At 48.5% G+C, this 26,132-nt stretch overlaps 7 protein-coding genes across 7 annotated transcripts; 3 read left to right on the top strand and 4 right to left on the bottom strand.

The window, feature by feature from the left end:
- The first annotated feature begins 895 nt into the window (after positions 1-895).
- FOBCDRAFT_37265 (Lactonase, 7-bladed beta-propeller-domain-containing protein) lies at positions 896-2,293 on the top strand. The gene has a single exon (XM_031184655.3). The coding sequence runs from the start codon at positions 980-982 to the stop codon at positions 2,165-2,167; it is 1,188 nt and encodes a 395-aa protein (XP_031040297.2). The 5' UTR covers positions 896-979; the 3' UTR covers positions 2,168-2,293.
- On the bottom strand, positions 2,294-3,451 carry FOBCDRAFT_37266 (uncharacterized protein). Its single transcript, XM_054704697.2, has one exon. It carries the CDS (start codon positions 3,230-3,232, stop codon positions 2,420-2,422), a length of 813 nt encoding a protein of 270 aa, XP_054560672.1. The 5' UTR covers positions 3,233-3,451; the 3' UTR covers positions 2,294-2,419.
- Positions 3,452-5,694: 2,243 nt separating this feature from the next.
- FOBCDRAFT_250665 (SNF2 family N-terminal domain-containing protein) lies at positions 5,695-12,179 on the bottom strand. Its single transcript, XM_054704694.2, has 5 exons — positions 8,714-12,179; positions 8,615-8,661; positions 6,923-7,885; positions 6,114-6,400; positions 5,695-6,052 (listed from the first exon to the last, which is right to left on the bottom strand). The coding sequence occupies exons 1-5, from the start codon at positions 12,106-12,108 to the stop codon at positions 5,807-5,809; spliced, it is 4,938 nt and encodes a 1,645-aa protein (XP_054560669.2). The 5' UTR covers positions 12,109-12,179; the 3' UTR covers positions 5,695-5,806.
- A 150-nt stretch (positions 12,180-12,329) lies between these two features.
- FOBCDRAFT_183447 (Squalene/phytoene synthase-domain-containing protein) lies at positions 12,330-14,685 on the top strand. Its single transcript, XM_059608585.1, has 5 exons — positions 12,330-12,618; positions 12,665-13,593; positions 13,768-13,940; positions 13,990-14,021; positions 14,071-14,685. Exons 1-5 carry the CDS (start codon positions 12,494-12,496, stop codon positions 14,369-14,371), a joined length of 1,560 nt encoding a protein of 519 aa, XP_059464955.1. The 5' UTR covers positions 12,330-12,493; the 3' UTR covers positions 14,372-14,685.
- Positions 14,686-17,313, bottom strand: FOBCDRAFT_224061 (Cullin binding-domain-containing protein). Its single transcript, XM_059609647.1, has 5 exons — positions 16,817-17,313; positions 16,564-16,607; positions 15,714-15,793; positions 15,486-15,660; positions 14,686-15,399 (listed from the first exon to the last, which is right to left on the bottom strand). The coding sequence occupies exons 1-5, from the start codon at positions 16,901-16,903 to the stop codon at positions 14,964-14,966; spliced, it is 822 nt and encodes a 273-aa protein (XP_059464954.1). The 5' UTR covers positions 16,904-17,313; the 3' UTR covers positions 14,686-14,963.
- A 640-nt stretch (positions 17,314-17,953) lies between these two features.
- Positions 17,954-20,501, top strand: FOBCDRAFT_293570 (BRCT domain-containing protein; the record flags this gene model as incomplete). The annotated part of the gene is made up of 2 exons (XM_031184643.2): positions 17,954-18,058; positions 18,120-20,501. The coding sequence occupies 2 exons, from the start codon at positions 17,954-17,956 to the stop codon at positions 20,499-20,501; spliced, it is 2,487 nt and encodes an 828-aa protein (XP_031040285.2).
- A 191-nt stretch (positions 20,502-20,692) lies between these two features.
- On the bottom strand, positions 20,693-24,737 carry FOBCDRAFT_37216 (uncharacterized protein). Its single transcript, XM_031184642.3, has 2 exons — positions 21,169-24,737; positions 20,693-21,111 (listed from the first exon to the last, which is right to left on the bottom strand). The coding sequence occupies exons 1-2, from the start codon at positions 24,405-24,407 to the stop codon at positions 21,027-21,029; spliced, it is 3,324 nt and encodes a 1,107-aa protein (XP_031040284.2). The 5' UTR covers positions 24,408-24,737; the 3' UTR covers positions 20,693-21,026.
- Positions 24,738-26,132: the final 1,395 nt, after the last annotated feature.

Below are 26,132 nucleotides of genomic sequence, written 5' to 3'. Positions count from 1 at the left end.
CAAAGAGAATAAGCATAACCATTAGTCAAAGCGTTGAGGATCGAGACAAACCATGGCCTCAGAGAATGGCCAACCAATTCAGCCCTACTCTGAGCATGGCATCATTTGACCTCAAGCTATCGGGTCGGAGAAAAAAAGGCCGCAAGGGCTGAGCGTTTGCTTTTTACCGCTGATCCAATCCCTTCTCATCTTGGCGGTCTCCTATAAACGCGAACCCCCTGCATCTCAGCTCGAAGCGCTGGAGTTGCTATGTTCTGAGCCAATTGTTATGGGGGGAGGATCAGTGGTGAAACTCGACCGGTGTGTTTGCTGACTGTGGTATCCGTTTCGTTTCATGTTGCCGTGAACATTCACTGGCTAACAGCCCTACAGCCACTGTAGCACAGCCCCTACATTACCTTTTTTCTTCTTCTCATTACCCCTGATCAGCGGTTGATCGCTGTTCTTCCAATCACTGACGCTGCGCCTCCACTGAATGGAATGGGATGTTCGCCTTTTCGCCAGTGAACAAGGCTTGACAAGGTTGCTCTTTTGAGGGGATTTCTCTTGTTCCAGTGACTGTGCATCTGCATGGATCGCAGTCCTTTGTGAGAATGGTTCACTACCTGGTCTGGGTCTTTTGAGGCTGAGGCTTACATCTGTAGCTATATATGCTCAACCCCCAGCCATTGATCCTTGGTCACTCTATTTCTCACAGCCGCAATCCTTTTTGCTAACATCAGCCTCCCTTCATTAAAATTACACACGATTACGTTTATACTTTTTATTTTTATTTTTATTTTTATTTTTTTATTTTTTTTCAATTCTTAAAAAGATTGGACTGGTTCCTGTTTCTTTTATAGACTTTCTGGCTTTTTCAGCTTTTGATACCCCATTCGATATTGATTGTCGATCGCTATTGCAGTATACTACTACTACTACGACTTTGAAACGAAACGAAACAAAACAACACAAAACAAAACACGCTTCACACAACAATATGAAGTACACTATCGCTGGCCTCTTGGCCACTCTCGCCACATCTGCCTCTGCGCTTCCTAACATTGCACGCAGCTCATACCCCACTGCCTCAGCATCTTCATCCGCTGCTGCGCGCATCCTTCTCGGAAACTCTGGCCACATCTACGTCGCCGACTTCAGCCCCAAGACGGGCAAGTTCGAGCTCACTCTGAACCAGGAGATCGAGGGCGGTAACTCATGGATGGCCTACTATGACCCCAACTTGCTCTACGCCGTTGACGAGAACTCTGATGAGCTGAGACTCTTCAATCTTGATCTCGAGGCTAATAAGCTTACCCTCAAGACCAAGAAGGCCGGAAGTGTCGGCGTTGTTCATCTTGAGTTCAACTCGGATAAGACACGTCTCGTTGGTGCTGCTTATGGAAATGGTACCATTGATGTTTGGAACACTCAGAAGGGTGGCCTGGAGTTCGTCAAGACTCTCAAGTCTCCTGGAAAGCTTGGCCCTGATAAGGAGCGCCAGGCTGCTTCTCACCCTCATCAGGCTAACCTTGACCCTTCTGGTCGCTACTTTGCCGTCAACGATCTCGGCACTGACTCTGTTGTCATCATCGACTCCAAGGATGATGCTTACAAGATCGCAAAGAACATTCCTGTTGAGCCTGGCTGCGGTCCTCGACATGGTGTCTTCTACCCTCGTGGTGGAAAGAAGGCTACTCACTACATCGTTGCTTGTGAGCTGAGCAACCAGGCCCTCGTCTACTCTGTCTCCTACGAGGAGAACACCCTTGCCTTCAAGCACCACCAGTCTATTTCTACCTACGGCAAGGACGCTCCTGCTAAGGACCCCAAGACCGCTGCTGTTGGTGAGATCCTTCTCGCTCCTAACAACAAGGACGTTTACATCTCCAACCGTCTGTCCGGAAACGAGACCGATTCTATCGCTCGCTTTACCATCGCTGAGTGCGGAACTCTCACTTATGCCGATACCGTCTCATCTGGTGGCCTCCTTCCCCGTATGATGAGCTTTAGCCGAACTGCTAAGCACGTCTTTGTTGGTAACCAGAACGGTACCAGCGGTCTCGTTGCTCTTCAGCGAGGTGCTGATGGCAAGCTTGCTGAGAAGCCTGTCGCTACTCTTCCTGGCTCTGCGTTCGGCGAGCCTTTGTTCGGACCCCAGTATGTGCAGCAGATCCTCCTGAACTAAGCTCGGCGATGTTCACTGTACTATTTCTTCTTCTTGATGGCGCTTTTGGTGTTTCTCGGGCTTGATAGACCCTTGGAAATCGGGCACTTTTTTTTTTTTTGCAAAAAGAATTCTTGTTTATTAGTCAATAAGATAAATTGACATTTGTTGTATACCCTGGTATCAGAAAAACATAACGCCTGTTATTCGTGATGAAAACCTGTTGCACATGTGGTACTATGTTGTACCGTGATCCGTATACTCATAACCCATTTAATCTGAACTTGAATCGCTCGCCATACCTGCTCCTCCACGCCCTGATGTATCTTCCAGACTCTCTTTGACATGTCGATACTCTTCATCTAGTATATCTGGATCTGTGCACTTGTAGGCTGTCTCGAAGTCGATGAGGACAGCATCGCCGTCTTGTCTGATGAGGAAGTTGTGCTTGTTGATATCGCCATGTACAATACCCAGATCATGCAGTTTTTGCAGACTTCGCTGGCATGCGGCGAGATCTTCAGGTTCTGCAGTCCGAGCATTGTGAATCTCTTCGAGGAGGAAACCAATGACTCGCCCGTTCTCGTGAATATGACCGAGAAACTCAGGACCGATGCCTTGACCGTGAATCCATTCGTACGAAGTCGTCTCAGCAGCGAAGTAAGGAATCTCCCATGGAAACTGCGCAAACTTTGCCAGTACCGGTGTCTTAGAGGAAGGATGCGATACACGATAGAGTGTTTGGCGCACACGCTCGATTTGGCGGAGCTCAAGATGATCTACCATAACATCATGCCAGACATTTCCAATTCCAGGCAGACTGCTTCTTCTCGTCTCGCAGAAGAAAGGCTTCCCTGTATGCCCGTCCTTTCCGACACGGCCCTCGTTCCAGTCCCCGGGGGGAAATACAGGGAGTTGAGGGAGGAGTTTTGGCTCGTATGTGCGATGTTCAGGGTCTATGAGACCCCCGTCTAGTGTGACGTATCTTACGTGAGCGCCGTCGACGAGGAAGCGATACTCGCTCTTCTCGTCTGATTCTGGGTCTGCGAGAACAGCGAGAAGTCTGACGTTGTTGTTATGTTTCATGATAAAGTGATCGATGAGTAACCATAAAGGTGAATACCCTTATGGTTATGGTTATACTGTATGTATATGTATATCGTAGTGATCAACACGCGATACAAGAGGTTGGTGATGACACGTGGGGGTTATAGCAAGCCACAGAACCACGTGTGGAGCTGATATGTTGAAGATTGATGATTTATAGAGAGAGTGAGCTGAGCTGAGAGGAAGAACGAGTCTTTTTATGATTGAATAGTCTATGGAGGGGCTTAACTTTTACAGGTCAGGTAATGCAATGCGTGCGTGCTGCTTCTCGGCAATCTGGACCTGGACTGAAAGTGAGGAGAGCAGAGGTGGGAACTGCGCTTTGACTCGTATATAGTGCCCCAATACTACCTGTACGGTCAATAATTAAGCGGGGGGTTCAGTTTAAACGTGTCTTATGATTCTAGAGCTGATGAGCCGTTGATTCTGGTCGTGTTGATCAGCACTGGATACTGTAGAGCATCGTAAATGCATGTATCTATCCGTTGCATCATGTCTGCCAACGAACAGGTGGTCAATACATCCTCAGCCTTCTAAGACTCAGCCCTCTCAGAGCCAACTTGGGTCATTTCCCCTCCGTCGATCAACTAACGAATATAGCGGAGACTATGCCCGGAATACACGGATCAGTGCCGATAGGATAGTGTCTACTGCTGTAGCTAATAATAAGCGATCTGATAGTATGGTAAACTCTTTGTCAAGTGCTCATGATGATCCGCTCAGCCGAGTCATGGCCTTGTCTGTCGTGTAAGTGAGGCGGTTTCCATCCCCTGAACATTGTCATGGGGGGTTGACAGGGGTAAGTAGAAAAACGCTCAACCTTTGGATCACAGAGAAGAAAGAAATAATGAATTAATGCAGAATGATATTGGAGGTTATGCTGGCGTTAGTTGAGCCTCAGGAAAAAGCAAATACGATCATCATGCGCCATGACCCTTCTTTGGCTATGGCTTCAGCTCTAGACTATGGCTTTTCATGGGTAGAGTGACGTGATGTCAACACGATCAATGTGTACTTCTCCAGGTTCTTGGTACTTGATTGATATCATGTTACATTCTGACATATCCAATCATGTATTCTTTAGTGATACAACGTGCATGCATCGTTGAATGGTGTCGTACGATTGGTAACGAGACGTTGATCGAATGCCTCAAATGGTCGATTGATGCGTTGGCATTGAAGCCACGGCAGATAACTTTTGGTTCTTGTTCTTCTTTTTATTCATTTACTATTCAACTTTGTATAGTCATGTATATGTTTCAGCCTTTCTGCTGCTAGATCAAGCACAATCTGTCTAATATCACAACAAGTAACATCTTCATAGCCTCATATCATGTCATACAACTCTCTGTTCTCACCACGCACATCTACCTCCTTTTATCCATAACTAACAACTCACATCGCACAGCATTCTCACCCCCCGCAAGTCAACCGTAACAGTAACCATCGCCGCACAAACCTCGCCTCGGAACCCGTTGATTGGGACATGAATGCACGTCTTACTCTCACTACACTCGTCGGGCTGCAGCGCCTATATGCATGCATCCCTCCTTCATGTCGTTCCTCAAGAAACATCTCTCTCACACCATGTTCAATTGCCATATTTCTGCCTGATCCTGTTATCGTAGACGTAAACTTAAATATCCATCTCTTCAGGCCTCATCCCAAGAGATAAGAATATTGTCCTGCATCATGTTTTGCTGATTTTGGTGTCGTTAGACGCCCCCTTTTGCACTTTTATATCAATGTTTTGACTCTATTCTGCTTGAGATCTGTGAGATTTAATGTATATCCCTACATCCTCGCCTCACCTGCAGGCTGCCCGACGCCATGGATCCCCAGCCGTTCTTCATCCACTCACGAAGCCCTTCAGTCATATTAGCCCATATCCCACTCTTATAAGGAGACAATTCTCTGATAACCCAACTACGAATAACAACATCAAGATTGGACTCATTGTGGGCTTTACCCTTGCTGCATTCCTGGCCATTGTCATCACCTTTTTGTACTTCTACTACAGATCTGCACGGTTTACTTTTAGGAAGAAGAAACATCGCCGGCATCATCATCACCACCACCATCATCATAGGAGGCATAAATCGATGAGTAGTGGAGGCTCGAGACATTCCGATAGGAGTGCTGCTCCTGCGGATGATGCACCTCCGCCTCCACCTGATAAGCCGGCAGATGGGTAGTAGGGGGAGAAGCCCTGCCTTTTGGTAAGTGAATACTGTCCTCATACTTTCACATACATGAGAATGAGGCTAACTTATGTTTAGAATTCTCTATTTCTTGTGTATCCTTTGAATGTATTAGTGCTTCGTTCTTTGACTTCGGAAAGTAGAGCCCCAGGGCATCATGTTTGTGTAGTTGGATTCATGTATCGTATCATTTGTATTCTATTAGCCCGTCTTCTAGATATTCATAAGCTTATTTATTGTCTCTTCCCAGTATATCATACAGTCTATTGCTATTCATGCGCAGTGGTCTAACAAACAGAAACAACATCCCTATCCCGCCTATGCCAGCGATGTCCAAACATGAAAGGATTGTTCAGTCCATCATGTATCTGAGGTGCATCCATCTCATTCGGTGGGTGAAGTGGATGTAGATGACAGGGATTGGGCATCTGAAATATCGGCTCCGGTCTTCGAGGGCCTGAACGATGATGTCGATGTCCGTGGTGAAGCCTGTGATGTCGGCAGTTAGGGTGGTGACGGACTCCATGGCGGTGATGAAGTTCACGAGACTCAAGCTCGACATATTCAGGGTCATCTTCGACACTTGCGTTGAAATGTCCTATGATATGACGTCGACGGTGTGAGTGACGACGACGGTTGTGTCTCTGACTCCTGCTCGCCTTGAGCTGCCTGAAGATGTTCCAGTTCCATACAAATAAGCCGACTCCGATGATAGCGGCAAGGAGAGTTAAACCGACGACTATCCCTATGATTTCCGGAGCTGTGTCTCGACGATGAAGCTTGTGAAGGGCTCTTGATGGGAGAGGTTTGAAGTCGTGAGCGTGATCGTAACTTTGAGTTGTTGGCTTTGTAGTGTGTGTTTCTGTCGTGATATACGGTGCAAGGTGATTGAGGATTGTTGAATTGTGAGTGAGACTGATGGAAGGCATCGCGAATGAGAAAATGTCTATGGGGATGACACGGATAACGCATTATTGACAGAACGAAAGAAAGCGACTGCATATCTATATACCCAGGGAATAACCTGCTTCCTCAATTGCAGCGACATATCGTGTCCATCATCGTACCTCGCCAGTTGAAACTGACAATCAATGACTGGTTTATTTCTTTCATTCCCTACAAACGCCAGCTGGCTCCCTCGTCTATATGTACATGCAAACAAGCACCCCATCAAACATCTGCAAAGCACCGATTCCTTATGCAGTCCATCAAACTTGAGAACATTCTTTGTTGTAACACATATAAATTCTAGAAGATTGCCTAACACGTTTGCAAAGACGCAATAAAATAACAACCCCTCAACCTTGTACCAATGGATATCATCGCATCTCCCTCCTACGATCCCTCCGTCGTCTTCTCTCCTCCGCCTCAACTTCACCCTCCATAACCCCCCTGATCTGTCCCAACGTACTCCCGATGACATCCTGCAACCTTCCGCCCTTTCTCACAAAGCGATCATAAAACTCACAGTCCCGATGTTTGGCGCCTCTTGCGTTCAAAGAGATTATAGTGCTCGACATGGCTTCCAACTCTGTCTTAAGGGTCTTGAGATCTAGGTCGCGCTTGTATCGACGTTGACGACGACGACGGCGGCGCTCTTCTTTGTCATCGTCGCGACGAGGCTCGTAGGGCTGGGCGTAGTAAGTCCCTTCTGGACGAGGAGACTCGTAGTATGGTTCTGCAAAGGTTACGCGGTGACGACGTCTCTTTCGACGTTCTTTATCAGATCCGTATTTATCACCGCCATCTTCAACATCCCTACTCCTCGGTGCTTCTCTGCTCCTCTCCTTATCTTTATCTCTCTTCCTCTTCTTATCCTTCTTGCGATCGTCGTCTCTTCGGGGCTGTTCATTCTTGCCGCCAAGCATACCAAGAACGAACTCAGCTACACCACGGAAGTCTTCAGGGTTGATCTGGTTTCCGCTTCGTGTGCCATCGCGAGTTCGTTTCTCAGAAGATGATTGACCCATGGCTTTTCTGGCGGCAGATTTAGCAGCGGATTTGGCCAAATTCTTTGCGAATGTTTCCATGAAGCTGGGATCCTCAGGAGGTCGAGAGCGTGAAGACTGGTCCTGACGACCAAAGAACTGTTCGGCAAAGCGGTCCATTGGTATGTCTTCAGGTTCGTCTCTGAGATGGTTCAGAAGAGTCTTTGATATAAAGTAGAGAAGTATGGAGCAAAGATGATGCTCGTCGTCGCTGTCGTAATCGTCGTCTGGGTCTTTAAGGTTGTCCTTGGGTACAGACTTTGTATCGGTTTCAATCTCACCAACTTGTGTCTCTTCTAGCTCGTCCTCAAACTCTTGCTTGATCTCTGGGTCCTTTTGAGAGATCGAGTCGTGAGCTGCAGCAACGCCGTTGCTTTGTCCCTCGACTACTTCTCCAGACCTTAACGAAGGGTTATCCAGGTTGTAAATATGCTCAAAGAACGCTAACAAAGAGAGTGAAGAATAGAGAGAAAGTGCAGGTTAAACAGGCGAACGGCTTGTGTAGCGGATATGCAGTCGCCTATATATGTATACTCTGTGACACAACACTCCCACAGTGACAGCAGCCACCCGGCTGACTCTGGAGTATTTAAATATGTCAAAGTTGAATATTACGGTGATTTTGTACCCATGAGGTTCCAAGTCAGGTGAGTCGCGTCAGGTTCGTGATGGTTGAGACTGAGGATGATACATTCATAGGGCCTTTGGTCACGCGCCCATTGCGGCAATGCAGGAACATGACCGCGCTGAGACATCACCATGACCAAAAGTCAGTACCAAATGATCGTCTTGTTCCTCAAAATATAAAGACATGACTAGAAGATATGATTAAGTTTCATGTATTTTTTAAATGCCTAAACTATCGTGATTGACTTCATGTCAGACTTGTTCGTCAGATGCTGGTGTTTTCTGATCCCAACTTCGAACCCAGCCAACCAGACTCCTTGAGGCCTTGCCATGACCTAGACTATCTTGTCAAACAGGCTGCCTGCTATTTTAATGCCCTCTATACTATTGTTCGTATCCCATTTATGTCCTAGACGCCTTGCGAATGCATTCATGCCACAGCCATCATGTCTAGCAATGAGAAATATGCAGAAATAAACCAAGCAATGCATGCAGCAGATATATGCGCAGCTGCTAGCTCAATAGCTCCTTGATATCTTCGATACGTTGGAGCTTTTTCTCTTCATCACTCATCATGCCCAAAGAGGATGCTCTGTTTCAAAGGTTAGCTGCGCTCTGATACTCTCACCATCAGTAAAACTCACATGAACTTCTTCCGCTCCTGGACCTTCAGCATCCGCTCTTCCACACTTTCCTTGACCACAAATCTCTTGACTTGTACTTCCGACTCTTGTCCCATTCTGTGTACTCGATCGATGGCCTGAGCCTCGACTGCAAAACTCCACCAGGGATCCATCATGAATACTCGGCCAGCGCTCGTCAGATTTAACCCGACACCTCCAGCACGCAAACTCAGCAATAGGATCGTGAACCCTTTTCTCTCGGTGAACTCGTTAAGTACAGCCGCTCGAGCTTTCTGGGCCATAGACCCGTCAAGTCGCAGGAACTTGATGTTCGCACGAGTGAGAGCAGGCTCGATAAGGCTAAGAAAAGACGTGAACTGGGAGAACACCACAGACTTCATCTTGGGATGTTCTCGTCTCAGACTCCGCAATTCAGACATCAGTGCAACCACCTTTGCTGAAGAAGCATTAACACCAACTCGTTGCAGGCTGATCTTAGGATTCTTCGACATCATCATATCAGGGTCATCGTCGTGTCGAACGACCTCAAACAGGTCACGTTTGTTGATCGGCTCACGACAACTGAAACACCGAGGCACTTCGCCCTTGCCAGTCTGATGCTTGATATAATCAAGCAAGCACTTTTTACACGCAGAGTGCCAACACCCAGTCACGGTCTGATCATTCATCGGCTCTTCAAAACATAGAGGGCATTCATTCTCAGCCTCATCACGTATCTGTTCCAAGGCATGAGCACCGAAGGTCTGGTTAGTCTCCTTCGAAGCCTCATCTGTCTCTGCCGTGAAAGAAGCGATAAGCGACTCAAGGTCCATATCATCTGCCAGTCCAGCAGCGGCATCAGCAGCAGCTCCAGCTTCTTCTTCATCTGCCACAATATCACGATTGCGGACGAGGATGGGATGACAGCAAGATTGGCGAAGACGCAGGATCTGTGCAAAGATGGTGGTAAAGGCTTTCATGACAGTACCCGCTTCAACGTTCTGCGAAAACGTTCGTTTCGCTTTGTTGAAAATGTAACTATACACATCTCGTTCCGTTTCCGATAGCTCCACATCAACAATTTCGACTTGCTTAGGTGGTAGGAGCACAAGCGGTTTGCCGTCGGGTGTTTTCATGTCCTTTGTACGTCGTAGGACGAGAGGTTCTAGGACTGTTTGTACAACATCCAAGGCCCGCATAAAGTCGCCTGATTCGAAAGGCACAGTAATAAATGTTCGCCAGAACGAAAAGTTGTTCCAAGGTTCCACGCCTAGGAATCTGACAAGACTAAACAAATCTTCTAATTTGTTGACGATGGGAGTTCCCGTCAGAGCCCATCTATGGTAGGCTGATATTTCGTAGCAAGCCTTTGCAGTCTTGGATGACCTGTTCTTGATATGGTGTGCCTCGTCGATAATAATGCGGAAGAACTTTAGGGAGAAGAGGCCGTTGTGAAAGCTCTTGTCTCCGTTTCTGGCAGCTATGCTACTGAATTCGGATAGAACAACTCCGTAACTGGTAATCACCAGGCCTGGAGCGTTGGACGCGTTGGAAGCACAGCAGAGTGCCTGCAGATTGCTTGACTTCTCGTTGCCGTAGTATAACTCAATCTTCATTGTTCCATCCTTGGAAGCCTTCACCGCTTCACTTTGCCATTGCGACAGTAGCGACATGGGTGCAACCACCAACGTTGTGCATGGCGCATCAAGCACCGATTCTGAGTTCTTGCCCAGTCTGGTAAGCTGATTCACGCTCGAGAGCTCAACAGCTGCTCGGCGAGCTTGAAGCGCGATCTCGGATCTGTGCGTGTGCACCAAGCTTAGCATTTGGATAGTCTTGCCGAGACCCATTTCATCGGCAAGAATACCACCCAGACAATGTTGTTCTTGAACTGGGAAGTCAAGGGACAAGTCGCCAGAATACGGATTGACGTAGAACTTCGGCTGTCCCTCAACCTGAGGTACGTTTTTATCATCGACATCTTTCAATGGCCAATCGTACTCCTCCCAAAGAGGGTGCATGGATGGCTCCCGGTTGCTTTTCTCGTCCTTCTCTTTTGCCATCATCCAGTGTAGCGCTTGTTTCTGATATGATCGCAGTGTCATAGCAAAGGTATCTGCTGGCTCCGCTTCAGGAGTGCTAAAATCGAAGGACTGTGCCTTCTTGTACAGCGCATCAAGCTGATCCTGTTCCAGCTCTTCTCCTTCCTCGGTCTCGGACGCCTGGGATGAGCCGGCTTCCTTACCGTTTCCATTTGTATTCCCATTTGACTTCTTAGCCTCCTTTTGCTTCTGTTCGTCCTGCTCAGCAGCTCGGAGTAGCCCCTTACGGCCATCTGTGGCAGCAGAATTCGACATAGTGGGCTGTAAATTGATCTCTTGAAATAATTTGACCAGTGCGACTTGTCGTAGTCGAAGTGTTTTCTCATCGTTCGTCTCGTTTTGTTCGAAGAAAGCAGCCGATCGGTCGTCAGCAAGTTTGAATGAGCGGCTGAAGAAGGCAGAGTCGAGTAGTGAGCATCGCAATTGTAAGAAAACCGTGTCGTTCGTTCGGAGTCTCTCAGGGGCGTAGACCACAGTTCCTTCGAATTTGCACACCTTTTCGTCGATCAGAGCTGAAACCCAATTTGCTGTCTCCTTCGCTAGCCGTCCAACTTCTGATCCATTTTGAGTGGTGAAGCGCACGATAACATCGACTCGCCTCGCGGCCGCGGCGGCAAATCCTCGCGAAGGTGTAACTGGTCCGGCCTTTCCCTTCCCTCTGACAGATTGGGGTGGCTGTAATTTTTGTCGCTCGATTTTCACGATGTCGCCGTGCTTCAACACGTTAACTCCGCTTCGTGTAGCCCATCCTTCAACACCAAACGCTCCTATATATCGTTGTTTTGGCATTCTTTGGCTTGTCTTGATATTTGGCTTGCGTTCGTTGGGGACGCTGGGCGACCGACTGGAGCTGGCGGTAGAGGCAGGCCTTAAGGGTGCTTTCCATGATGGCTTCTTAACAAATTTCTTGTATGTTCCATCAAAGTATATATTAATCGCTCGTTCGAGATCGTTTCCGCAGTGGTCTCTTATGGCCGAGAGAACGTCAATAGAGACCTTGTCCCCGACGAAAGCTTCGAATGCCTCTTGATCAAAGGAGACAGACGACTCCTGTTGGAGCGCCGGTGGCCGTGACGGAGATGTTACAGGGAGATCATCGTCGTGTATTTCGTCTAAATTATCTTTGTATTCATCTTCTTCCTCGATATCGCCTTCATCTTTAAAGAACCGTTTCGGCTGCGGTAGTGGGGACTGGTCATGAGAGACAGGGTCTGAAGAAAGTTCGTCTGGGTCTGCAAAAAACCTTCTTCTTTTCGTGGGAGGTTCTGGATCTATATGATCATCTGGGTGATTTTCTTGGTAAGAAAGTGTCATGACTAAAGACCTTTTCTCATAGAGCGTTTGGCCAAAAATGTTGAAGCCCCCCAAAAGAGCTCTTTGAGGTCGGAGCTGGGAGACGCGACAAACCCTTGCAGGCGCGACTGTGCGTGGCAGTGTCACCTGATCCCGTGTTTAAGTGGTTCCTTCCATCTCGTCATTTCGTGTTAATTGGTGTGGCTGATGCTGTGGCGCGGCAGAGCTCGACGTCATGAAAAATTCACTAAAAGCGATTGGAAATCCGACGTCTATGGGTGGCCGTGTCTAAGTCGCAGGACCGTCATGTCCATTTTATCACGATCAATTGCATTGTTATTGAGATGATAACGGTTTTCGAAAGACAATTGTAATTCAATAATCGTTGAGGACTCATCATTTTACAATGTATCGCCCAAGACTATTGGGCCAGAGCCTTCGGGGCTTCACCCACGCCCGAACATGTCGCCGAACATATATCACAGATGCTGATGTTGAATCTGCAAGAAGATACTGCTTGACACAGTTACAGTAAGATGAACTATATTCTGAAACAATCTAATCTGACATTTCTTAGAAACAGCGACTATGATGCTCATCTCATTCGCCGCTTCGTCCCCTCTCCAGTACAAGACACCTACGCTGCTCTCCGTACCCTCAACCTTGAGCTTGTTCGTCTCCCTGAGCTCGTCTCTAACCCTACGATTGGATCCTTTCGAATGAAATTCTGGCAAGAATCCATTGACAACACTTTCGCGGGTCGTCCCCCTCGCGAACCCATTTGCATCCTCCTTCACAAGGGTCTACAAGATCTGGAGGCCCGTGATGGCAATTCTACCAAGAAATCTATAAAATTTTGGATCTCGAGATTAATAAAAACGAGAGAAAAGCATATGACAAACAGGCCCTTTGCGAATTTGGCGAGCTTGGAGGAGTATGCTGAGAATACATATTCGACTCTCATGTACGCGACATTAGCATCACTTCCGCTGAGATCAATGCATGTCGATCATCTCGCAAGTCATATCGGAAAGGCTTGTGGTATCGCTGCGGTCCTACGTGGCATCCCTGTTCTGGCGGCTCCTCCTCCTCCAGTAAATACACCTTCTGGTCAGGTTCCAGCAGTGCGAGAGCCTGCGCTTCTTCTGCCATTGGATGCTATGGCTGAAGCAGGAGTTAAGGAGGAGGAGGTCTTCAGGCAGGGACCCAATGCTCCCGGACTTCAAGATGCTGTATTCCAGGTCGCGACACGAGCCAATGACCACCTCATCACGGCCCGAGAGATGCTCAAGCGGCTCAAGGCAGGAGAGGATCCAGGTCATGAGTTTGAGCATCAAGGAGAAGCTGAGCATTTGTATACCGAGGGAAGCGACACATTGAGAGAGATCCGTCAGGGATTTGGAGTGCTTCTTGAAGCTATCCCTTCGGCACAGTACTTGCAACGTCTAGAGCAAGCAGATTTCAACCCATTCGCTGTCAAGACAGCTGGCTGGAAACTGCCATGGAGTATCTGGCAGGCCTTGTCTAAGGAGCGAATCTAATATGTAAAACCACCAATCTCGAGATATGTCTCGACTGTACTTTATCAAAAAGCATGTAACATAGAAGGCATCGTGTTTAGATTATCATGAATGACGATGAAATCGACTATAATCCAGCAGTGCATTGTGTTGTGAATAGATAGATGCCCCACTTGTCATGAGCTCCCGCCATTGAAGTGGCTAATCCTCGGAGCCCAAAATTCGAGATCCGCCAGAAATTCATCCAGCTTGGGCGACATCAAATTGTTCCGCGACAATATCATTCTTACTGTAGATGTCATCACCAAGATGCTCTACGAATTAATTGCAATTGTACGAGTTCCTTCCTCTCTGTGGATGCATTTGAGCTAACCGAAGTCAGGTCCGACCGGGCAGCCTCTCCGAGGTGAAGGAGTGCGTTCCTCGCATCGAATCATTAACCGATCTTAGCTAACCAACGCAGAATCGCCCAAACCGTCGGTTCCCTCGTCCTCAAGAATGGCGGTGTCGTCCGCGGTCTCGCCAACTGGGGTGTCTTCTCCCTACCGAAGCCTATCTCAGTGCATCAGATGAAGCACACACACGGCCATTACTTTGTCATGCGATACGATGCCGCCTCAAAGGTTCACCAAGACGTACGAAATACATTGCGCCTCGAGCCCCGTATGATTCGCGCCGCCCATGTCAAGCTCGGAGACGGAAAGCTTGAGTCATTGGCTAGATTTGGACCGCCCAAGTGGAAGACGACTGGTAGTGAGGCATAAGGGGAGAGGGAAAGACTTAAAGATATAAATGGATGGCAAACGGCTTTAATAGCGAGAACGAAGAAGCAGGAAATCATCATGTAGGATACATGAACGATCCTCGAATGAGAGTGTGGGCGTCAGAGTCCGAGAAAAGGCTTGGCCCTATGCTTAGGCATCACACGATGCCGTGTACAAAAACGACGCTGCGTCTAAAGACAGCAGCCATGGTTGTATGAAATATTGTAGAGCTCCAAACTATCATTCGCTTCATAATGTACTTGTCACGTTTTCAAGGACCTAATACATGGACGAATCTCACCAAGGGTTCAAGACACAAATCACACAGAAAGACTGGTAACATGAATGTGTTCTATTCTGTTACTGCATGTCTATCATAAGTCATCAATTACAACCACACCGATGGTCCGGGTGCTCTTGGTTAACGCCGTCCTTCTAGAAACGCAACCCGCTTCCCGTGTGTCCGGTTGGCGCCTGAACGACGTGCCCTGCCTGTATACAGTGGTATGTGGATATCGGAACCGAAGTCGCAGGAGTCCATGTCTTCTATGGGCTCCGTTTCGTGTTGTGAGCCAATGAGTGTGCCGCTTCCCTAGTTGTCAACGTCCATGCCATCGGTCTTACCAATGCCCTGCTCACGACACCAATCCACAAAGTCGTCAATCACACTTGGCCACGCGCCATCCTCGTTCCAAAATGATAGCGACTCGTCAGATAAAGACTTGAGAGCGAACTCGAGTGTCATGTTCCACATGTCCTTGTTGACCGAACGAGTCCATTTGGCATTGAGGAAGGACTTCCACAGTTCCAACCAATTGCGGTTTGGTGTCTTCCACTCCATTCCCGGAGGGGCAAACAGGATGTCCCAGTAAACGAGCGCAGTCTCAAGGTTCAGTGCTTTCTGGTCGCCGTCTCGACCAGCAACAAAGGTATGCCTATAAACCTTCTTGAATAGCGTCGGGTCAGAAGAGAGGGATTTGGTCAGTTTTCGGAGATGGGCGGCATGCTCTTGATGTGTCGTTCCAGCTCTGTATCAAATCAGCAATACATCCTACAAAGGAGTCTGGCCATGTATTGCATTTGGTGTCAATAGCAGGCTTGGGTGCTCTCTTACCCAGTCACTTTCCAGCCATCAACGTAACCTTTTCTGGTAATGACGCCCACAGAGGGAGCCTGGAGAAGTTCAAGCGCGACAAGTAGCTCGGCATTTTCGATGTTGACTTGTAGCTTCTCAGTGAGGTATGACATTGTGGAGTCGAGCTCGAGTTTGTCTTTTTCATCGCTAGAGTCTAGTTGAAGATGTAAGCTAAAGAGCCTGACGAATTAAGAGGACCATACACACCCTGCAGTTGAGAGAATAGCTTGTCTAGCGATGTCTCTAGAGGCGACGGGCCCTTATTGTCTCCATTGGATGAAAAGAACCTATTCGATATATGTCAGTCAATGCCACAAGGTAATGTTGAAATAGCGAAGGGCTCCGAGCAAAGGGCCAGTGTAATGGCCAACAATAACTATGCGTGCTGCTGTGGCCATCTCAGCCAACACATAACACAACTATTGAACACCAAGGTGATATACCGAGATTTTGAATACTTTGGTGTTTGTTCAGATTCCGTCTGATGAGACGATCCAGGGGTATCTTTGCCGGCCTCCTTGGTAGAGGACAAGATAGGAACCCCGGTCGTGATGCGCTTCTTGAAACTTTTCCATCCCATCTTCTTAGCTGGCCGGACTGTGCTTGGGTGACTACAATAGGTCACAAAGCGCCGAATGGTCAAGGGCTCTGAAGGATAGGAGGGGTTGAAAGTTTTGTAACAACGTAGGAGGCGTCTGTACAAGCCCGGTCATGGGTGCCAACTACTTCAAGATCCCCATGGTTCTCATCTGGGAATTTGATAGAAGCATAAGCAACGCATATCCTCGAGGTAACGTATTCAAGACCCCTCAATAGCACCAGATCTACAAGTAACCTTGTCTAAGACTATCGGCGTCTTTGTCGGTCATACTTTGCAAATGAGACGGGCAATAGTGGGCCAGGCGACAGTGACAGGATACAATGGGCAAACAATAGCCGGAAGCTGCTCAATATAGACATATCCGTATCCGGATGTAGCAGGGAGCATTGTGCCAGTAGACATAGGCGACGTGTATCATGACAAGCATAAAGAATAGAAAAGACGGCAGTAACTTACGTATCGACAGCTTCGTTGAGCTTGAAACCGGCATTCTTGAGGTACTATTAAAGTGGATGTTAGCAACGCCATACCATACAATCATGATGATACAACTCCTGGCTAAATAGGCGCCGCTGAAACGGAGGCCGATGCATCCATAGCCCAAGCCATGCCGTGTAGAGCAGTAGGATGTCATGAGGTTTACCCGTGTCAGGGACCAGCTTGGTTCGCGATGATCGACATAAGGAAGGTGAACACGGAAAATACGTACACGGGTAGCCTGTCGCTCTGATTGACCAGTAAGAGCTACGAACTGGGCGATGAGAACCTTCTGCTGGGCAGCAGATGGTGGAGGCATCTTGACGGCGTCGGAATTGTCGCTAGTTGGCAAGGCTCTGCAAGGGTATCGAAATCGAGTCGTCAAGCGGGTTGTTGGCGAGCGTCGGCCGATACGATCTAAATGTTCCACGGAGGATGCTCGGGGTTAGGCTCCTAGTGGTGATCGAACGGTGAAGGTGCTTGGTTCGGTCGTGGTAAGATGGCGCAGAGTGAGGGTCGGAGGGTGAGGAAGTGTTTATCGGAAGGAGTTCCCCATGTGGAGGTTGCGCCGCTGCGATTGAGTTATGTTCGAGAGGGAAGGCGGAAAGTTGTTGTTGGAGACGAAGAAGAAGTGTAGATGGAGGGGTTGAGCTTTCACTTCGCGACAAGGCTGCGATCTTAGCTGATGGTGGGGTTGAAGTTTAGGTGATGAGCGGGGCTTGACTGTAGATGCCTTACGGGGGTATCCGTAATTCACTTATATCTGATATGAGATGTCTTAGGTCCCTTGACTGATCACACTTATGATAAAAGAATTCTTAACGTGAATAAGATTCTTTATTAATATATTTTAAATTCTCTATTTAATTTTCTTTATAGAATTTCGTGAATGATGAGCATAAGAAGCCTAAAATTCGATTATCGGCTCTGGGCCAGTAGTAGAGTTATGGAGTCAAGGTCCTTGAGTGCTGGAAACGGTTATTCTGCACGTGAGTCTACGAACTATGCATAGCACTTGAGTTGGAGTTTTCTGATCAACAGTGAATCCTTGTGTTAAACTCAGATGATTCTGCCCTTTAAGTACCTCGCGGAGATGGAGTTGTCATCCATCTATGATATGTGGTGCTGTTCCCGCACTGTATTCTATACCCTTCAGCTCCGGTTTCAGCGGCTTGCAGTGGATATCTACAGTGCAAATCTCAAGGTAGCGAGAGCCCCCGTCTGTGTCATGACGTCTAGGCCCAGTCTAAGCACTGGACGCGGTTTTAGTTCACGTCGCGTTCCCAAAAAGATTGATATCAATTAAAATCACAAGCTCCGATGTCCAAGTTGCAACACCACAGCAACCGCCAGACAAAAGGGACTGAAGATGGCCTCACCTCGCGCGAATGAAGAGGAAGATATACAAATTGATTCAGCAGAACCTCTCAAGGGCATCGTCGTCTGCTGTACAAGTATTCCTGCTGAGCATCGTGTAAGTACCGTTCAAACTCGTCAGTCATCATGAGTCCTGTTTACTGACCCATAATGCCTAGACCAGCATCGCTTCCAAAGTTGCCGAGCTTGGTGGTATTCATAAATACGATCTCACACCCGACGTAACCCATCTTATTGTTGGTGACTACGACACACCCAAATATCGCCATGTCGCTCGTGAACGCCCCGATATCAAGGCCATGGATGCCGCCTGGATCGAAGAACTTAGCGAGATATGGAAGAACGACGAAGAGATTGATTATCGACAGCTCGAGAATAAGCACCAACTGAAGCCCCTAGAGAGGCGAGGCATCGATCCTACACTCCAGCCACAAAAAGGAGAGCCAGCAAGAGATTCGCTGCTGATTTGTTTGACTGGCTTTGGCGACCAGAGGGACGAAATCGCAAATAAAATCACATCGAATGGAGGCTTATATACGGGCGACTTGACGAGACGGTGCACACACCTAATCGTCAACAAACCAGAAGGCAAGAAATATACTGCAGCCAGAGCATGGGGCATTCACCCAGTCACCCTCGCCTGGCTTGAACAATCTATCTCTCGAGGGATGATCTTGGAAGAAGCCAAATTCGACCCGACATTACCTCACGAGGAGCAAGGGAAGGGCGCATGGGTTACAAGAGAACTGAAACGTACAATGAGCAAGCGATCAAAGTCTGTCATTGCAGGTGGCGCTGAGGAGGGCCCTAGGAAGCTCAGGAAGACTGCCAGCATGAAGCTCAGTTCACAGCGTAATAACATCTGGGGCGATATCCTCGGTCGGTCAACATCAAGAGATTATTCCTTCGCTCAGGAAAATAAGGAAGACGGAAACCAAGCTCAGGTCCAACAGCGACAGCGTGCAGAAGCTCAGCCTGAGCCACCAGCTCCTATAGTCCCAGAAGAAGACCAGGGCATTTTTGGGAGCTGTTACTTTTACATACATGGATTCAACGCACAAAGAACTTCCGTCCTCGAGCAAACACTCGTCACCCTCGGGGCCACTCTTTGCTCATCATTAAATGAGGCCGCTCTGGGAAGAACTCCAAAGCCACCTCGCAGCCGGTTTCTGATTGTTCCTCAGACATCTCAGCCTAACACTCACCCTCAGGAAACCTACGATAACCTCCATGTTGTGACAGAATACTATATCGAAAAGTGCCTTCACAACAAGCAATACTTTGACCCTGGGGAACACGTTCTCGGTCGACCATTCACCTTCTTCCCCATACCGGCGTTTTCGGATCTTATCATATGCAGTGCTGCTTTTACTGGTATCGAGCTCAATCAAGTTGCCAGAGCCACTGTTCAGTTAGGAGCCAAGTTTGATGGAGAGTTTCGTAAAACTACAAGCGTGCTAATTTGCAAGGACATCACTTCTATGCGCAAGGAGAAGTTGCGCGTGGCTCTGAAATGGGGCATTCCTGTTGTTTCAGCAGATTGGTTCTGGGAGTGTATCCGTACGGGCTTCAAGGTCCCTCTCGACGATTATATATTCCCTGAGATTAAAGAAAGATACTCAGAAACCTCTCAGCCTGAACCTAAACCAACCTCTAGAACCGCCCCTGAAGCACGATTGCATCAAAAGCCCATGCAGCGCACTCATTCAGAACCGGTGTCCAAGTCAACGAAGAGTCATATCACGAAACCTCCACACGGCGCTGGCGTCGATACCTCGGCCTTTGATCATGATTCGCCTGAGAAGGTCTCTCGAAAAATGACTGCGAAACCTGTCTCGGTCATCTCACCAGACTTTGTCACAGCACGCACTCACCAAACAACAACGAATAGTCTACCTAAGGACAAAGACTTTGACTCACCTCTTGCTGAGGTTCCTCAAGCACGTCTAAACAGATCTCCATCACCCACCAAACATACCACATTGCCTCGCTCTCGCTCCGATTCCACAAGCAAAGTTAACACTACAACTTCTCGCACTGAGGAAACCACAGACAATCCTCCAACTCCACAAGAAAATATACAGCAAGCGAAACAACAGGAAAATGCAGAGCAAGCTCGTCTTCGCGCTAAAGCCGCAGAGCGCCAGGCCCTCTCCTCAAAACTTACCTCACTCATTGAGACCACAACACCAAATCTCCCCTCCTTCGCCTCCGATGAAACCGAACAACCAGCCCCAAGACCTCGCAAGCGTCAGCTATTCGGCCGTGCCATCAGCAATGCCTCCAATGCCAGCAGTGCTGCCTCACGCTCGGCGGCTGAGTTCCACGACGTATTTGGCGAAGAGGACAAAGATCCAGAAAACCAAGAATCCGAGCCCCCAGCAACGCAGTTGGAATATCGTGACGATAAGGCGAAGGAGTGTCGAGCTGCTCTGATGAGTCGCATGATGGGCAGTGGTGGTGTCGAGGTGAAGGCAGCAGCGTCTACAGCGACACAAAATATAGTACCAGGACCAACGCGAACATTGAGAAAACGATAGGGATGAATATGTAGAAAAGGATGTGTATGCGTCATAATCTGTTCCGAGTTAGTATGTATGGTCTGTCTGATTCAGGAAGAATATGGTATTTGCCACAAGTAATACGATCTCTCTTGGAGATGAGCCCTGTATCAAGACCACATCAGTCCTGTCTAGACTTTTGCTTCGAGAGACTTAGTCTAGTGGCTATGAAAGAATTGAAAGGAAATTGAGACCATTTGTTCAATCTAATCGACTCAAGGTATACTATGTAATATGAGAGAACTCCTCTCTAAACGGCTTTTCCTTTCCACCCATCAAGTTCTCTTTTCCATCCTTTTAACCCCGAGCCAAGAAAAACAATCCTCCCGTGAGCACACAAAATCCAGTGTTGGCTTGGTGCGAAGTGATATCCTCTATGAGTGAAGAAAAATGCTAGAAACAATAGGAAATTGAAACAAGTCAGATCGTGATTAAAAGGGAGACATGTAGAATAAATAGGGCCATCTTTGTCCCTCAAAGACGGTCGCTTGCGGTCAACAAAATTTATTCCACCAACTGTTGATTAGAATCGCCTCGACCGGGCAATTGTTCAGAAACCATGGAATCCCACAGATTGTTGAGTTGCTCACTATTATCCAGGTCAGTTCCCAACTTTGTCACAATTGTTCTCAGGGGTTACACTTACGGCTCCCTCTTGGCCATTTTCATACCCCTCTCTCTACAGAAGAACAGGAAGCGACGCATTGTACGGGCTCGTGGAAAAGCTGCCATAACATCGCCTCGAGGCTTGCCATCCGCAGCAAGCTCTCCGGCATCCTTTTTCATAATGATGTGAACACGAAGTGCTTCGATACTCCACTCCATCTCCTCAATCTCTGCGAGGTTGACATGGAAATCGATCTCGTCCCTAAATAAGCCCCATTTCGCAGGTTTCACATCCTTGAGTACTTGGTGTTGGAAACATTGTATCTGACCAACCCAGGTCCAATACTGTGTGACATTGATATGACTGGTATACAACCGAGTCTTGACTACAGCAAGCCGCCAATCGTACTTCGTGATGCTGCCTCCGCTGCATGAATCTGTGTCGGACCAGGCCTCGAAGTGAAATTCGTCATGTACGGGGCTTCCATGTGTAGGCGGCATGTATTTCGGCTTCTTGTTGAGGTGGGTGCTGAATGCTGGCTGGGGCCCAGGGGCGGGGACCGGCGCTGGCGCTGGTGCTGGTGCTGGTGCTGGTGCTGGATAGCTTGGTGGTACCTGGTTAGGAAGAGGAGAGTGGTTGATGAATGAATCCTCCCGGGGCGTAGTAGGAACAGAGTGCATAGACTTCCGCTTTTGGAGAGGTTTGGGTGTATTGCTAGGGCTGCCGTGACTCAAGCGCGCCTTCATGGCTCCCGAAGGACGTCCTATGTTCTTGAATCCATGTTTATAACGAAGACTGGTGAGCTTGGAGTCATGATAGAAATCGTGAATCGTTCGTGGCAGATTGAAGTTGTGACCCTGCGTTTGAATTAGTTCGTGAAGTCGCTGTCGCATCCAGTCAACCGGCGATATGTCAAGATTGAACTTCTCGAGCTCCGATATTGTCTCTGAAAGGCGAAATAGCGTGTCGTATGACGTTATGCCGCCTTTACCGGCCTGGATGTATCTTTTACCCAATAACTGATAGGGACTGATTGGGCCCTTCTCGTGGAATTCGAGAATTTTGATACCGCGGTTGACCTGTCTGCCAATTTGATACTTTGAAGAACCACCCTTATCCTGCTTGGGACCTGCTTCAATGGCAGCCTGGTGCTTCTCACGCCATCGAGCAAGCTGTGGCTCAATGAGTGTCTTGACGTTAGGCCAGTTGGCCTCCCAATAGGGGTGTTCCTCGTTAATCTTGACCAATGGCACCCCGGCGACGCATTCAGGATAGGTGTAAACATTTCCGTCGTTCTTGAGGACCATGTTCTCTCGGGTAATCTCTTCCAGTGGTTGGGCAGGAGGGGATTCAGGTGGCTGCGATGAAGGGTCCAGGGACAGAGATGGTGGAGTTGGTCTTCCTCGCTCGCTGGATGGAGGTCGACTTCTCACATTAGCCGGCGTAAAACCAGCAGCTATGCGATACTCCTGTGGAGTGTGTATTTGCTCAGGCTCTCGTGATGTGTGAGCTGGATCAGAACCGCGATAGTCTCTGGCAAGGCCATCGAGCTCTGTTGATGGATGGAGGATTTCATGAGGACTGCGGCGCAGAACACCTGAGGGAAGCACAGAACGTGGTGTCTCCAGGGGCCTGGGTTGAGGATATATTGGTGTCGGTAAGGGCGAGTCCACAGGGTCAATCATTCGTTCCGGAGCATAATCTGACCTAGAAGCCGTTGTCGGCCGGCTTGGAGGACCATGGGGGGATCCATAGGCTTGTCTGTGGGACATTTCACGAGGGCGTTCAGCGATTTGGATTGGTGCTACCTCGACAGTCCGTTCTGGGGCCTTCGCAGCTATCACATCATGGAACCGTTCATTAGGTCGATCTGGAACTTTCTCGGGTTGGTGTTCAGGGCTCCGTTCTGGCTGTCGTGCAGTAGTCCATCCTGCTTGTCGCTCAGTCTGTGGCGCAGGTTGAGGCTCAACTGGTCGTTCAGGCCGTTGCTCGGGTTGCTGTTCGTATTGCCGCTCGGGCTGTCTTTCAATTTGTCTATCCGGTTGTCTCTCAGGCTGTAGCTCAGGGAATTGTAGAGCGGGCTTTGGTGAAGGTGGCCGATAGGGCACAGAAATCTGTTCATCGACTCGCTGAGGTTGTGATTGAGTTGTTTGCTCAGACCTCGGCTGAACTTCAACTGTCTGATGTACTGTTTCTGAGGAAGGGTTTGCAGAAGTCTCTTGGGCTCCATCCTCCAGCTGCTTCTTCCGTTGTGCCCTCTCCCTCGAGGCCAGTATGTCAATTGTGTCCCCTGAGGAACCATGGCATCCCTGGCGATTCCATTCACAGTTGCCACATTTCTGAAAGAGATCCCCGCCGACAATGATGCAGTCGTCGAAGGCGCCTTGGTTCTTATCGCAAGACAGGCATCTCTTGGCCTGTATCGCCCCCGTCGCTTGAATCATACAAGAGAGCCATTTGACCCCCTTCGCCTCAGTTCGCTCGTAAATGCCTGCAAGATGTGTAGTGTTGAACCGTCGTCCTCGGCGGATCTTGACGGGTCTTCGTATCTCCAGTTCTTGGATACCCTCAACCCATTGGTTCCAAGGCTCTATTTGTTCCACGGGTCCAATCACATTGCCATCAGCATCAACAATATCAACGAGGCTCGAGGCTCCCCTGTTATCGTGGTGCTCAACGCCTTCCATACGATCCTCGTCTTCTTCTTCTTCTTCTTCTTCTTCTTCTTCTTCAGGTCTGTCCGCTACCACTGCAGTGCCATTAGTAGGCTCTACTCGTGGGGTCGGTCCATTAAAGCCTGAGGATAGCTCTGGCAACATTTCAGGTAGAACAATGCCTTCTGATTCGGGTCCGAGATGGTCTGGGGCATCAGGATCCTCTCCTCTCTTTTGTCTAAAGAATCGACGCATCTTGAACCAAATATCATGGAGCGTTTCTGTTCTCTTCTGACGTGACGTGCGGTAGTCCTGCTCAATGCGCTCAAGTCGGGTGGCCTTCTCCTCACACTCATCCGTGGTGCGTGCCAGTTCAGCCTCGACTTTGGCGAGTTCCCTGGCTAGTCGAGATTGAGATTCTTTCAGTTGGCTTCGCTGTCCTGTAAGGTCACTGAGTTTCAACCTGACTTCGTTAATCGAGAGCTGGAAATCCTTCTCAATCTTTTTGTTTTCGGCATCCTTCTTGCTGCGAAGATTAACCCAGAAATTGCGCTCTGTCTCATCCCAGACAGACTTTTGCTCCCCCTCTGGGAGAGAGTCCCAGACATCTTCCCCTGTGGCCATCGTGGGCCCAATGGTTCAAGCGACTGCTTGTCACGGATCTGCAATAACAAGAAGACTTCAAGGTAGGACCAATATCAGTCGAGATGAAGTATGAGCAGTAGAAGCTTTGATGATTGGATGCATGAACTCGCTACTGTGTTACACGTGACGGCGTCTGGCTTAAGGAAAGGAGCAAGCCGCAGACGGGCGAGCGCGTTTCACTACCTAGGTGTTGTGCAGATGGTCGCAGGAATTTGTAAATCAGTGGCTCTGATCCGATTGCCCAAAGGCCGAAATAGAGTCGTGGGGCGCGTGCTGAAAGCGGGTTGCAATCGGACTAAATCACCCCAAAGTCGAGCTGAGGTAATAGGCTGAAAAAAGGAAATGAGTTGGCGGAAAGCGCGTGAGATTAAAAAAAATTACATTTAAATCTCGAAACTCTGATGGAGCGAGGCGTGTTGCGACCAGCGTGTTTAGGTCTAAGGAAAGATGATAGTGGTGGGTTCAATAGGGAGGGAGCTGGCCTAGCATGAATGATGAAGCATAAAAGTGACAAATCCCCTGGTCACCCAAAGCTCGTTAGTGGCCGAATTGCTTTCTTTTTTCTCGCGGCCGCTGTCAATGGGCATGGGCCTGTCGAAAAAGAAGCGGGCTTTGGTTACAGAAGCTGGCTTCCTCTCAAATGCCATTCAGCGCCCCAGCTCAGTCGGAACTGCAATCGGAATTAGATCGGTGTCGCGCAAATGAGCCCACGGTTTCGCAGCGCAGGCCACTATCCCCTGCAGAAAGGTACAACCTCACTGAGAAGGACGTAATGGGGGATGATAGAAGGACGCGATCGAATGGTTTTAGGATATTCTTGGGGGTAAAGGGGAGGTGCAGCTGTGTTGCACGGTTTGTGGTACGCGATGTGCCTGGGAACGGGCGTGATATGAATGATAAAGTTTTTCTCTGGGAGATAGGCCACGATTGGGGGATTGGGGGCGAGAATAATGTGCGCAAGGACAAGGAAGGACAAGATTGCTTGTGGACAAGGAAGGCGTCGGATAGATTAAGTATAAAAAGAGTATTCGCGAATAAAAGTAAGCTCAGACGATCACCAAGCGGAAAAGTACTGTAAAGTAAAGTCGGGTAAGTGTCAGTGTCAGTGTCAGTGACGTGGGAAGGAGGGTAGATAGATAGTCGACAATCCAGTCAAGTTAAGGTAGTGAATGGGAGGAGTGGAGGACGGTACAGTGATAAAGGGAAAGGCAGACTGTAGGAGGAAAATGAAATGGGAATAGTAATAGGCAGAAGAGGAGGGAAAGGAAAGAGAGTTTAGGTCAAGGTAAGGTTAGGTAAGTTTAATATTATTATTTTGCTCGACAGAGCCCAGTGAGTGACTGAGTGACTGACTGGAAAGGGAAGTGCTACAGTACCTATGAGCTATCTCACCTCACCTACTTGGCCTGGGCTGGCTGGCACCTAGGAGGGATGGATGTACTAGCAAACAACCAACCGAAACTACCGTAATGGGGCGAATGAGAAGAGAGGACGAATAAGGTGTGAACGCAGATTACAGAAAGCTATTAGCTCTACCGGTAGTAGTAGGCCAAGTTAGTAGTAGGTACCTGCCAACGTGAGGTTGGGAGGTATATGGATCCGTACTAAACGTAAAAGCACATGTGTGTCAAATCAAACCTCACATCACATCAGGTAGTTGTGCAGCCAGGTACGTGCACCAAACTATGAGGAAAGGTACTAGAA

Source organism: Fusarium oxysporum, chromosome V (genome assembly GCF_013085055.1).
Source record: "Fusarium oxysporum Fo47 chromosome V, complete sequence".
Lineage (NCBI taxonomy): Eukaryota > Fungi > Ascomycota > Sordariomycetes > Hypocreales > Nectriaceae > Fusarium > Fusarium oxysporum.
This window is presented reverse-complemented; position numbering and strand designations above follow the sequence as displayed.

Excerpts from the sequence above, each read along its gene's own strand:
- FOBCDRAFT_37265 (XM_031184655.3), top strand. The coding sequence starts at position 980 with ATGAAGTACACTATCGCTGGCCTCTTGGCCACTCTCGCCACATCTGCC.
- FOBCDRAFT_183447 (XM_059608585.1), top strand. The coding sequence starts at position 12,494 with ATGTATCGCCCAAGACTATTGGGCCAGAGCCTTCGGGGCTTCACCCAC. Across the intron at positions 12,619-12,664 it reads TACTGCTTGACACAGTTACA|AAACAGCGACTATGATGCTC; the intron begins GTAAGATGAACT and ends GACATTTCTTAG. Across the intron at positions 13,594-13,767 it reads TGGCTGGAAACTGCCATGGA|ATAGATGCCCCACTTGTCAT; the intron begins GTATCTGGCAGG and ends TGTTGTGAATAG.
- FOBCDRAFT_37216 (XM_031184642.3), bottom strand. The coding sequence starts at position 24,407 with ATGGCCACAGGGGAAGATGTCTGGGACTCTCTCCCAGAGGGGGAGCAA. Across the intron at positions 21,112-21,168 it reads AAAATGGCCAAGAGGGAGCC|TGAGCAACTCAACAATCTGT; the intron begins GTAAGTGTAACC and ends CCTGGATAATAG.
- FOBCDRAFT_37266 (XM_054704697.2), bottom strand. The coding sequence starts at position 3,232 with ATGAAACATAACAACAACGTCAGACTTCTCGCTGTTCTCGCAGACCCA.
- FOBCDRAFT_224061 (XM_059609647.1), bottom strand. The coding sequence starts at position 16,903 with ATGCCTCCACCATCTGCTGCCCAGCAGAAGGTTCTCATCGCCCAGTTC. Across the intron at positions 16,608-16,816 it reads CAGAGCGACAGGCTACCCGT|TACCTCAAGAATGCCGGTTT; the intron begins GTACGTATTTTC and ends CCACTTTAATAG. Across the intron at positions 15,661-15,713 it reads GCTATTCTCTCAACTGCAGG|ACTCTAGCGATGAAAAAGAC; the intron begins GTGTGTATGGTC and ends ATCTTCAACTAG.
- FOBCDRAFT_250665 (XM_054704694.2), bottom strand. The coding sequence starts at position 12,108 with ATGACACTTTCTTACCAAGAAAATCACCCAGATGATCATATAGATCCA. Across the intron at positions 8,662-8,713 it reads CAGGAGCGGAAGAAGTTCAT|AGCATCCTCTTTGGGCATGA; the intron begins GTGAGTTTTACT and ends CCTTTGAAACAG. Across the intron at positions 7,886-8,614 it reads TGAAGAGAAAAAGCTCCAAC|CGTTCTTTGAGCATATTTAC; the intron begins GTATCGAAGATA and ends TCTCTTTGTTAG.